Source organism: Cetorhinus maximus, chromosome 8 (genome assembly GCF_964194155.1).
Source record: "Cetorhinus maximus chromosome 8, sCetMax3.hap1.1, whole genome shotgun sequence".
In the NCBI taxonomy this organism is placed as follows: Eukaryota; Metazoa; Chordata; class Chondrichthyes; order Lamniformes; family Cetorhinidae; genus Cetorhinus; species Cetorhinus maximus.
In genome coordinates this window covers 53,138,854-53,151,632 of record NC_135886.1, presented here as the reverse complement: position 1 = coordinate 53,151,632, position 12,779 = coordinate 53,138,854, and the positions used below count along the sequence as shown (strand labels likewise).

Sequence of the window (12,779 nt, the reverse complement as noted above, 5' to 3'; positions counted from 1 at the left end):
TTAACGTGACTCGTGTTTCCCATCTGATCACTATTTCTGAACAATTTTAATTTATGTCCGACTTTTATTCATTCACGGGATGTGGGTGTCACTGGCTAGGCCAGCATTTATTGCCCATCCCTAACTGTCCTCTAGCAACACTCCTGGGTTGGTTTAAACCCATGAGACTGCACATGGGGATAGAACAATAACAATGAACATGCACACTGTCAGGGTCACTCATTGTGCCAAACAGTATCTGGGAGCTAGAATGTACAATACTAGAACAGGGACACCCCCTTGCCTCAGAAGTGGAATCTCTGCATTTAACAAGCGGTCACACCCATAACGAATGCACTTAAAAATCAATAAACCACACCAGAATTTGTTGTGTAACCAAAGTTTATTTCCAAGAAAGTCACAAAACAGCGTACGAATGGTGCAGTGTGAAGGCAGGAACAGGATCACAAGGGAGAAAATTGTATTGCTGCATCTTCTCCTCAACATCACCAATGGACAAGATACAGTCAGGGCAGGGCAACAAGCCACATACAATATTTACAATGCAGTAAATGAGAAAAGGACTCAATATAAAGCATTTCCAGCATAGGAAACAGCAGCTCACCAATCTCATGGGCGTGAGCACACAACTCAAAGCTAACCAGGTCAAAGCATGCCTGACGTCCCAAATTGATTGGTACCCTCTTGGGCTGCAGCCAGTATCTGTGATATTCATGCAGGTAAAGTTAATTAGCTGGTAGCAAGAAATGTCACTTTCCTAAATGTCTCAATTCAATTCTTCCAATTTCAGGTGAGGAGCTGGCAAGATACAAGGCATTCTCGAAACCTGCAAGACTCCTCTACCTCGACGATAATATTAATTACGATTGAATGTCATAGAGCACATTCCTTATATACACAATAGAATATTCCAATATATTCTAATGTGGTCACTACAGAACTATTTCTGTTCCAGTGATGTCCAAAGCACTGCACATAACTGACTACCACAAACTGACAAGCACAGGATTTACAAATAGCAAGCCAAAGTTTAGATGTCTGCTTGCAGGTCTCTTAGAAAACACATGAAAAACCAGTAAATACAAAACAAAAACTCTCAGCACATAACCCCAAGTGGCATGGCACAGGTTAAACAGCACATGCCACAAACTTGTGTTAAAAAGCCTACCAGGCTTAGGATGGTTATCTGCCAATAACCCAGAAATGAACTAAAACTATGTTGATCAGATCAACTTGGGGTTGCGGACAGGGATCATTTCCACCAGATCTGCTGGAGATGGGACAAGCTTTTCGAATCCAGAAACAGATGAAAATGCACCCTCAACGTCAATGCAGTAGGTAAGCAATCAGTGGTCTGCCCACAATACAATCCCGCCTTTATAAAAAGCTCAACTCTGCCCATAATTCACAGGTTTGACAATTTCTGCATCTGAAAATCTCATCACTGGTTACATTATAGAATACATGAAAAGAAAGACAATGAACAGCTAAAATAGGGTAAAAAATGCAATTGACTACACGTCGAGTCTATTAAACAAATGCAAATCACATTCTTAACAACTCCGACAAGTCTGTACATGGATCTTCACAAAGGCCACTATGCTTCAGATTTACTTCCTATCGTTTGACCTGGAGCGGCTAAAACAGAAGAGAAATAAGGTTTAGAACACAGCACCTGGAAAAGATTCCATTGTGTCCTTTCAACACCAAACCAGAGGACCCTGTGCACATTCTATAAATTTCTGCATTCTTGTGCACAAGTACCCTATGGCTTTCTACAAGCATTAAAATTACATTAAGAACCCCACTGAATTTTCAACATCCCCAAGATACCCACTATTTTTGGATACTAATCAGAAGGATTCAGTTATCGCAATCCAAACTGTTACAATTAATGTAGTGAATGCCTTTACAGTAGTTAGGATCCAAAACTGTCACATTCCCGTGTTCTGCAGCATTAAAAAGGAATATCTAGAGCGACCTAAATGGAAACAGCACTTTGTGTAAACCCACAAATATGCAAGGTGTAAGAGCCAACCCTCCTTTACCATAGCATTAGTATTTGTGTTGTATTAGTCAGAGAGCCATAGAAATTCAGAGCTAGGAAGATGGCCATGTAGCAACAGTCCACAGGAGACGACAAGAAGCTATCCAGCCTAATCCCCACATTCAAGCTCAGTCCATATCTCTGTAGGTTACAGCACTTCTAAGTGCATATCTGGGAACCCTTTAATGTTATGATGGTTTCTACCTCTACCACCCTTTCAGGCAGTGAATTCCAGATCCCCACCCAGAGGGTGAACAAAACTAATCTACTCAAGTTTCACACCATTCCAACTTACCTGCGAGACCTGGAGAAGGAGCGAGATTGTTTGTGGTTCCTCTCCCTGGACAGGGACCTCTCTCTCCTACGATCCCTCGAGAGGGACCTACAGTAAAGTCAAGCGTGCTATTAGACCACGAGATCTACCGAGACCTGTTTTGGCAAACATCCTGGTTCTACCCAGCAAAGAATCCAACATGTATTCAATAGTCATACAGGTCAAGCATAAAGGAGCAGTGCTTCCCCCTATTATAAACATACTCACCGCCCCCAAACACACACTCTGCACTGGGAGTGACCCAACATTCAAGTAACAAGCAATTAAGACACAATGGAATCTATTTTGCCCAGATGTTTTAAAAAGGTAGTTGCAAGGATAGAAGTGGTATTCCACACAAATTCCATCTACTCCCGATAATTCAAGCTTCCCCACAAAAAACAGAACTAACCAATAATTTGAAACAATGTGATTTCTTCAGGGGCTCTAGAAAAAAAATGAGTTTGAGTAGGAGCCAATGGGCTCAGTCAATCCCAACCCAATGAAGTTGCAGGGACTAGGGGGAACATGCAGGATAATGTGACTGGAACAGTATTAAAAAGAGTGTGAATAATTATGATGAAAAGGTTAGAGAATGATCAAAGACAAATATTCCCACCCCATCATTCAGCATGGATCATTTAGTTTTAGACTCCACAAGCATTGTGATTCGTACCTGCTCCTACTCCTGCTGAAGCTCCTTCGGCGAGGTGGTGATCTACAAGCGAGAAGGGAGACCAGTTAGGAAGTGAACTGACTGCTGTCCTTGCACAATGACCGGTACAAAGTACCAAGCTACTCGACCACAGCTGGTCCCAATAACCCCTGCTCACTAGTAAAGGTAATTCAACACTTTAATATCTGTACCTGAAGTTTAACAAACCGCCTGCATAAAAATCTGACTGAAGATTAAAATCAATCTACGCAGAATGACAGCTTGATGAAGCTTGAAGATGACCAAACACCATTGCAGGGTTCTCATTATTGGACCTATAACCTGGAGTCTATTAGCGCAGAAGGACTTCTGATCAATTTACTAAAAAACTTAAATCACAAATAAGCCATTGGCTTAACACAGGAAAGTATTACCAATTATTTAAAAAATTTTAAACAGAAATGTGAAATACTGGAAGCCAATGAAGAGATCGGGGTCAGGGTCAACACTATTTTACACAAAAAGGGACAAACAAACCAGCAAGGGTGAGGAAATCAAACTACAAATTTACACCCTTTGCTGAACTAACAAGGAAACAGATCAACTGATCTCTCAGCTGTTGGTGGATCTGTACGAGATGAAGAATCCCTTCCTGAAAACCCTGCATTGGTGTAATGTAACCTCAATAATAGGAAATGCTTAAAGATTCTTGCTACAATTGAACACATTAACTGCACACAGCGTTAAAGGAACCTACAGATTAGCAGCAGAGATGGAAAATGTTTAATGAGTGTACTGATCAAGGGTCAGTAAGCATTCAGGACCTTAGTGTGGTACCAGCATCTGCAAGAATGCTCCTGGCACTTACTGCCAGCAGAGGCCCTCAGTGAGCTACAGGAAAGCTCAAATAGCAAGAGTCATTCACCATTTTAGTTTGGTTGACAGAGACAAATGCCCTTGCACAGGCGAGTGACCTGTAAGATTTCCATCCCTGGGTGCAACTTAAGGTGCATGAAACAGCTCTATCTTAGCACAGCTTTTAAATTTAGATACATAGCTGTAACAATTCAACACACTGTACATACTTAAGCCCACATGGAAAAGTGTTCTGTTAACGCTGAATTGTTTGGATTAACTGGCTTTAATTCCAAATTAGATGATTCACTGCAGTGTCTGCAGGCCTGAACTCTGAATCCTCAATAACTTGCACATTAACCTGCTTCACTTAATTGAGGACACAATGCACAGAGTAGTGGCTTACTAACACAAGTTAATTCTGAAGGCAACAACAGACCACATGACAATTTTACATGAAAATGGGGCTGCTGGGAGTTGAGAAGCCAATACTGGACACCTTCACTCAGCAAAAGATCAACCCCTATCATTATCGATTACAATATGGGAAAAAGCTTAAGGCTTTGTGCGTTTTTACGTGGCTAATAATGGTTGCCATAGGAAGATTGACAGCATTGTGCTGAACTAGCAACAAGCCATTGCCTGATTAAGCCACTACTGTACACCGTCCTCATAGTGGAAAAAATCCAGGGCTGGGTTTTAAAGGAAGAAAAAGCAATTAGGACATCAATATCACCAAGATGGCTAGCTACTGCTGGACAGCTGGCACCACATGGCCACTGTATTCAATGCAGCTCAGGCACCACTTTTGGTTAACTAGACAGCCAGGTGCCCCGTTGAGATTTTTTCCACCATGCTGTGTTTTTCCTGCACCAAGGACTATCCATTTCACTTAGCCTATATCTCTAGAACACACCAATCCCAACTACACTTCCATCACCAGGGCCAGGCCAGCTCTCAAGGGAACCAAATGCCTGCTTTTAACTTTTGTAAAAGCTCAGATGAGGCCTCAAGTGAACCACGGTTACATTGTGTACCATTTAGCTCAAGGTCCACTGAAATGATGATGGCTATGACCTGCCAAACTTGAGAACAAAGATCTGAAATTTAATACAGCAATGAGTCAGGTGATATTAATTAAAGTTTAAAATGCTAACCTGATTCCCATGTCACTTGTCCCTCAATTTCAGCACCAATGTTCAGGCAAATGGCACACCCCTTCAGAGTTATTCTGGCCCACTTAAGACATTTTTTGCACTTAGATTTGAAAATAGGTGACAAATGCCACAGGCTTAAGACTGTACAATCTAGCAAAGGACATTACACTACGAAGATTTTAAGTTATTTCAGAACACAAGTGCAAAAGCCTTACTACCTCTATACATGAGAATTTTTCTTTAAACAGAAGTTAAATTTAGTCTTTACACAGCCAGCCCCTAACAGAACACTGTAGTCTCTTTACCTTGTCAAAAAGCTTACTCCATTATACCAGCAGTAGACTATTGTATAAAGCAGGAAAAACTTACTAGTCTTTTGGTTTTCAACAAGCTAGAAATGGAGAGGTGAGGCTGCCGGACTGACGGCCAGGTAGAATTTGCTGAAAAGGTTTGCCAGATGCGTGGTATTTGGTTGGCAGAGGGGGGTGTAGTGGTTTTTTTCCTGCTTTTTATTTAGTCGAAGGCTGCTGAGACAAATGCTGAGTGTTCGGCTGCTGTTGTGGAGACAACGAGTAAAGTAAACAGCTGATTGACCAGAAATGTGCGGGCAGTTGAGGCAGCCGCTGCCGATTGGTCATGGTTGGAGAAGAGGCTGAGAAACAGCATGCTTGGGAACCAAAGGGCGGTGGTGCAACCTGACGACTGGACATGCCTTGGTCATGTGATACCGACACCAGCCAAGCTGATTGGGGCGCGCTGGTCACATGACGCTGAAAGGGCTAGTTGACTGGCTAATGTAGATTCGAAGGGTGGTGAGAAGAGGCATGATGGTGACTCTGCAAGGGGGGTTCATTTTTATTAATATATAAATAAATGGATAAAAATGCATCTTTAAAAAATAAATAGTGCAACAGACAAGCCATCAGTAAAACCAATCTTGACTATTAAATCATTTAGCCATTAGTGATGAGTGACAATGCAAAACAGCAATATCTAACCTTACAACACTTTTGCATCAATCTCATTGCAACTGGCCAGAATGCAGCAACATGCTATGCAAGTTATAAATCTGCTAATTAGGGTTCCTTCTGAATGCAAATAATAATCAAGAGTCACTAACCTGCACAAGGCTCCTCTTTGTGGAAAGCAGAATTCTTACCCCATCAGGGAACGAGATGTGTCAACACTGCCATGGTTGGATGTCAAAAATCCAGTTGCATCACAAATGTGACCATGAGTTAGGCTGAGCTACAGCACTGAGCTTAAACGGGTAACTTTCAGCCGTGGGCTGTTTTAACGAGACTTACTTTACTGCCAGCAAACTCTTCCACAACAGGGAAGAGGAAAGGTCTGCCTCCCATGTTAAACTCAGTCAACAAACTATTGCAGAAGGAACCCCAGACTGGAGTGCAATATGCCTCAGTGTAGCTTCAAAAGGCAACAGTGCACCCCAGAAATAATCTCAACTCATTGCCCTCTGCATAAGCTCTCAGGCTGCACTAGTAAGCTTAGCAAACCAGTGGTTCAGATAAAGCCTAGGCAAAGATTGTTACTCAACTGAAATTTAAGCAATTAACATCTTGTACAGCAGAAAAGTTTGAAATCATGGTTTGAAAATATTTGTGAAATCTTTATCTTAACCTCTGGTAACCCAAAGACCTCTCTCCCCAGCATTCCCTCTAAAGGCAAACTCATTTTCTGAAAACAGAATTTGGAATCAACTTTCACATCAGATTTTCCATCTTTATTCATGTAATTAAAGGGAATGCTGGTTCAGCAAGTCCAGTTTTTTTTTGCAATAGTACAAAAATATTGATTTTGGAGATACAGAACTGGTCTGTATGTTCAAACATTTCTACATGCTAAATGAGGACAGATCACTTCACACTGGATTATGATTGTTGAAGGGAAGCTTATTAAAAGCTCATTACTAGAAACTGATCCTACAGCAGCTTTACAAATGCTAGATTAGAATTTAGAAAAAGCAGAGAGTGTGAAACTATTTGCATTTTCCAATCATGGCCTCAATTTAATACCCAAACTGACCAATTCTGATCTCCTTGCAAGCAATGCTTTAGTACCAAAGCTCAAAATAATTTATGACACTGTAATATGAATAAGCAAAAGTTAAAGCTCTTGGACCAGCAGTGCCAGAGAGCAGAAATGGCAATAGCCTTACCACAACACACGAGCAGGTGGCCACTTCATTTACATGTGGTGCGTTTCCAGCTTTGAGGACGAAACACAGTCTACTGGGCCTGGCAACTAGGGATGTCATGGTGTCCCTCCTTATACAAGAGCACAACCTAAGCTGATTGTTATGGGGCAACTCAATGGGAGGCCTTTCATTCAGACAGTTGAAACTGCTTGCAAGGAATATAGGTTAAACATCAAGATCAACAATGTGAACCAATATATGGCCACCACTGTAAGGTTGGCATTGCCACTGTGTTGCTGCAAGTCAAAGCTATCAATAGCCACAGTTGCGCACTTACTGGTGTTAACAGCAACAGCACAGCATTTATGGGATGTCCATGCATAGGTTACTAGCCACTTGGACAACTCCATATATACCGCAATAGCTTGGATACCGGGTGTTCAACTAGCACCCCAAGGAAGCAGTCCTTATCCAAGTGATAGCATGCATTTTAAATAGGTATCCTCATCATGACATCCCTGCTGACAACCCACTTGAGGATCATGTGCAGTCTTTCCCTATATACATACACATTAAAATGCAACTGAACACATTATGAGGAAAATTCAGGCTGTTGTTCAAAACTATGTCGCCCATCACTAGTAGCTGTTACATCAAGCAAACAGCTCAAATACATGAATTACACAGATGGAAAATTACAATTTTTAAAAATGAATTTTTGCATGCAAAGCTACATCAAAAGGCAAAGCTTTCTGGTGTTACCTGCGCCGAACCGGGGGGCTCCTGCGGCGATAATCCTCACGAGAACGCCTGGCCCACGCTGGAGGCGGGCCACGGTTACGAATGCGTCTCTCCCCATTGGATAGTTCTACACGAACACGGCAGCCACAAAGATTCCTGAAAAAGCAATACAAACAAACACTTCACGCTCAAGCAACCCATCCTGCAAACACAAAGGCACAGGTACAGTTACAAAATACAGCCCTTTGTACCTCCACTAGATTGATTTATCCATCAGTAAACTCATCGGCAGCCTCAATATTTGATAGCTACCTACATCTGATGTGTGAAGAGTTAATCATGTCTCATTCAAGAAAGCTGAAACAGCTAGCTTTGGGTAACTAATCTTCACATCATGAGCAAGCGTGCAAAGAACAATAGGGAACATGGCAAGATAGGAAAGATGGGTTCAGTGCAGCTCCCCCTTTGCCCAGTCCAGTGAAATACAGCAAGAACACCATCTTAGGAGGTAACTATCACAGATTCCAAATGGCAACAGTGAAATAAAATTACTGGCCCACATGACAGGCTCATTCCTATGGCAGTCGCCAAGTTCCACAGACAACACGAGTTCGATGCTCAGTAGCAGATATTTCTGAAGCCAGGAGAGAGCAATGGGGGTCTGTTTCACGGTATCAAGTGCATTGAGCTTTTGCGTTATCCAGTACACATTTAACAAGAACTAATTGCTCGGAAGAAAATATTGTTTGGATCCCAAGATGTTCGATATAGCACATCCGTGGTTAACCACCTCTAACCATGAATAAATGTAGTTATGCAGAAAGGTCCCATCCATTCAAGGACTGAAACACCTAGACTAATGGAAGCCAGGTTCATAATGAACTGACTCTCAAAACGGAAACACATGGTATAGTCTAGAACAACTTAGCAAATACAGCAATTATATTGCTATGTTTATCATCAAAGGTGGCAGTCATCCATAAACAGGCACCAGCAGAGGTTACACCCAGCATGTTATAATAGGTTTACTAGTAGTGATTTTACAAGCAACACGACAATTCTTAAAGTAGGTATAGGGATTGAAACATGGCTCAATGTACAAGTTAAATGGTAATGTGTGGTTAGAGTAAGTGTGAAAATCAAAAATAGTCTTCCACAAAGTTTTATTCACCACCCACTTTTATAGAAAAAGGGAAATGTTTAGGTGGCTCTCAGTTTTTTTGCCCTGTATGGTTCTCAAATCCAAATAATTAAAATGTCAATTTTTTTGCACTGCTGGATGAAAGCTCCAAATACTCTACTGGAGTCAGTTAAACTGGTCACAACGGGAAGAATAGAGGCTGGAATGAGGAAAACTGTACAAATATCACAAGTTGTATCATTTAATACATTTAGATAATGTTATTGCTTACAGCATTAACCTTGCCACCAGCAAATGTTTTTAAGCACGCAATCAGTAATTGCTATCCTGTTGCAGTACTTTATCTGACAAGTAGCTCAAAGTTGCAGTCACACAAAATGGACACTTGGAAACCATCAAAGGCTTTCAGGGCTGTTGGGTGCTGCCTTCTCATTCTGACCATTAGGTGGAGCATTTTTTACAGGCCAAACATTACAGAAATCTCAATTCATCAGGAAACAGCACACTGTCCTTACTACTTACTGAGGAATGTCACAGAAAAGTGCAAAACTGCAAACAGCTTGTTCAGAAGTGAAACCAACATCAGGGAGATAAATAATTACCTTCCATCAAGCTCTCTGACTGCATCCGAAGCATCACGTGGATCTTCGAACTCAACAAAAGCAAACCCAGGTGGGTTCCGGGCAACCCACACACTGCGGAGTGGGCCATAATATCCAAACGATCTCTCCAGCTCAGTCTTGTTCCCATTATTTCCAAGGTTTCCAACGTACACCTTGCAGTCTAGAGGACACGAACCATGATTCATGGCTGGAACATGGGATATGACAAGTTAACATAAAAGTTTTGGGCCCATTTCAGACAAGAGAATACTTACACTAAGTAATGCCAACCCTTGAGGCATTCCAGAAAAAACTACACAATACAGTAATTTAATACATCAAAAATAGGCAACACAACGAGCGATACTAAATAATTCAGGAAGTAATTTGGAATCACTTGACAACACTGTTGTGGTGAGGTAGAGGACATTAAAGGACATCGTGTTCTAATCCTAAAACATTCTGTAAGACACGAAGCAATGCAGAAAATATTGCATCTAGCCCCAATATTTATCAAGTAGGTATGAAAGCTCCATACACAGTTGTGTCCATTGCACTACTGCGCCCTTCAAAAATCACAGAAAGGGTGTAATGAAAGCAGCACAACAGTTACTATCCCACAGGAGGAATGCTGAAACCACTACAAACCAAGTAATTCCAGACCAGTGTCTGTGGGAATGGTCATAAAACTCCCCAAAGCAAAACTTGAACAGCTGGAATGCTGTACATTCCACAGATAGGTTTCAGGATTCAAAAACCTCGAGCATACAAAGCCCTGGCATTTCTAACTGAGTCAAGTCTGTTTAAAATGCTGTATCAAAACAGCAGGCAAAGCCAACCAGATCCAGGATACAAAGACAACATTGCACCTGGAAGGTGAGCAATTTTGGGCCCCGTATCTCAGGAAGGATGTGCTGCTGGCCCTGGAGAGGGTCCAGAGGAGGTTCACGAGAATGATTCCAGGAATGAAAGGCTTAACATATGAGGAGCGTTTGAGGACTCTGGGTCTATACTCGATGGAGTTTAGAAGGATATGGGGGGATCTGATTGAAACGTACAGAATACTGAAAAGCCTGGATAGAGTGGACGTGGGGAAGATGTTTCCATTACTAGGAGAGACTAGGACCCGAGGGCACAGCCTCAGAGTAAAGGGAAGGCCTTTTAGAACAGAGATGAGGAGAAACTTTTTTAGCCAGAGAGTGGTGATCTAGGGAATTCATTGCCACAGAAGGCTGTGAGGCCAGGTCATTGAGTGTATTTAAGACCGAGATAGATAGGTTCTTGATTGGTATGGGGATCGAAGGTTACGGGGAGAAAGCGGGAGAATGGGGTTGAGAAACTTATCAGCCATGATTGAATGGCAGAGCAGACTCGATGGGCCGAATGGCCTAATTTCTGCTCCTGTGTCTTATGGTCTTAAGCCTTTGACAGAATAGCCTGTAGCTGAGAAAGCCCCAAAATGGAGATGACACTTGCTGTGTGGTCCATTAACTACCTCCAGGTTCTCACCAGAAAAACAGGATTTAACCAAGGTGACACAAAGGCTAGACAGATAAGAGAGAGAATATAAGAGGTCTCCCATTTAAGACAAGAGGTAAGGAATTTCTTCAGGGTGAATGCTGAAATGATGTTTCCTCTCATAAGGGAATCCAGAACTAGGAGAACGAGTGTTAAAATACGGGGCCTCCAAGTTAAGATGGACATAAGGGGAATTTCTTCCCTGAGGGTCATTAATCTTTGGAATTCTCTTCCCCAGAGAGCAGTGTGTGCCAGGTTATTGAATAAATTCGAGGCCAAGTTACATTTCTGATGAGCATGGGTTTAAGGGGGACACGCAGTAAAGTGGAGTTAACACCACAACCAGGTCAGATCAAGTAATTTAATCTTATTGAATGGCGGAACAGGCTGGCGGGGACAAAAAGCCTCCTCTTGTTTCGACTGATGGTCTTGGGTTCTTAATTTTCTCCTTTCTTCTCTCTACGTCGGAGTACATTGACAAATTAAAGTGAGTCTGTTAAATAGAATTGAATGTTGTGTTTATGATCTAATTGCCATCGAAAACCCCGAGAGCTTTCCAGCCCTGAGGCAGAGTCACAACTCCCGGGGCAAAGTGTGTTTCTGCAGATGGGTTTTCACAGAGACAAAGAGAGAGGGAACATGATCCAGGAGACAGGCTCCAGCCGGGCTGGTCCCGGTCACAGAGCTCGGGGCGGGGATTGCTCCCCGACCGCATGGCGCTGGCCCCAGCGACCAAGGAGCCTCCCCCCTCGGCCGGGCCATCCGCAGCCAGGCCCCGTTGGGCTCTGGATAGGCCTCCTTCCCCCTCCCCCAGCCCCTCTCCCCGTCCCCCGGGCTATGGGGCCGGCCTGTTGGGCCCGCCCTCCACCGCTGCCTTTGTTCTCACTCGAGCCGGGAGAAAATGGCGGCCGAGGCCCCCGAGCCCCACCCGAGCCGGGCGGTGGGGGTGGGGGAGAGGCCGAGCCCGCCACCCGGCTGACCCTCAGCCCGCGCCACCCCACCCCACCCCGGGAGGAGCTCAGGGAAGCCGCGGCCCCCATCGTGCCGGGGTCGCCCGGGAGCCTGAACCCGCTGCATGCCGCCGAGAGAAGGGCCCGAGGCTTAGGCTGCAGGCTCGGATCTCCGCCTCCTCTAGCTCCGGCGGCGGGATCCTCGCTCTCCCCCCGGTGGCGGGCTTCCCGCTTTCCCTTTCCCCCCGGTGGCGGGTTCCCCGGTACCTGCTCTCGCTCTGTCTCTGTCTCTCTAACTGGCTCCGCTCCTGATCCCGATCCCGCTCCTCGCGCTCAAACAAAATGGCCGCAGCCTCGCGCCACAACCGACGGAAATAGCCGGGGTCACGTGAGGCCGTGGCCCCGCCCCCCCTCGCCACCCCCCAGCCCAGCCGCTGATTGGCGGAGCGCGCCCATTCATTCCGCTCCGCACTCTCTCAGCAATCCCAACAACCCCCCTCTCGGCATTCCCAACCCCCCCCTTCAAAATTCCCAACCCCCCTCAGTATTCCCGAACCCCCCTCAGTATTCTCAACTCCACCTCAGTATTCTCAACTCCTTCAGCATTCCCAACCCCCCTCAGTATTCCCTCCGCCTCAGAAT

At 44.0% G+C, this 12,779-nt stretch overlaps 1 protein-coding gene across 3 annotated transcripts; it reads right to left on the bottom strand.

Annotated features, from left to right (window-relative positions):
* Positions 1–363: 363 nt before the first annotated feature.
* On the bottom strand, positions 364–10,497 carry srsf3b (serine and arginine rich splicing factor 3b). Of its 3 annotated transcripts, XR_013577306.1 has the most exons (6): positions 9,670–10,497; positions 7,948–8,082; positions 5,397–5,863; positions 3,037–3,078; positions 2,343–2,429; positions 364–1,638 (listed from the first exon to the last, which is right to left on the bottom strand). XR_013577306.1 is itself a non-coding variant. In XM_078546857.1 (5 exons), exons 1-5 carry the CDS (start codon positions 9,873–9,875, stop codon positions 1,611–1,613), a joined length of 498 nt encoding a protein of 165 aa, XP_078402983.1. In that variant the 5' UTR covers positions 9,876–9,910; the 3' UTR covers positions 364–1,610. The 3 variants fall into 3 exon arrangements, 2 of the variants coding, with proteins under 2 accessions (XP_078402983.1, XP_078402985.1); XM_078546857.1 differs by lacking the exon at positions 5,397–5,863 and having other exon boundaries at positions 9,670–9,910; XM_078546859.1 differs by lacking the exons at positions 2,343–2,429; positions 5,397–5,863 and having other exon boundaries at positions 1,473–1,638; positions 9,670–9,919.
* Positions 10,498–12,779: the final 2,282 nt, after the last annotated feature.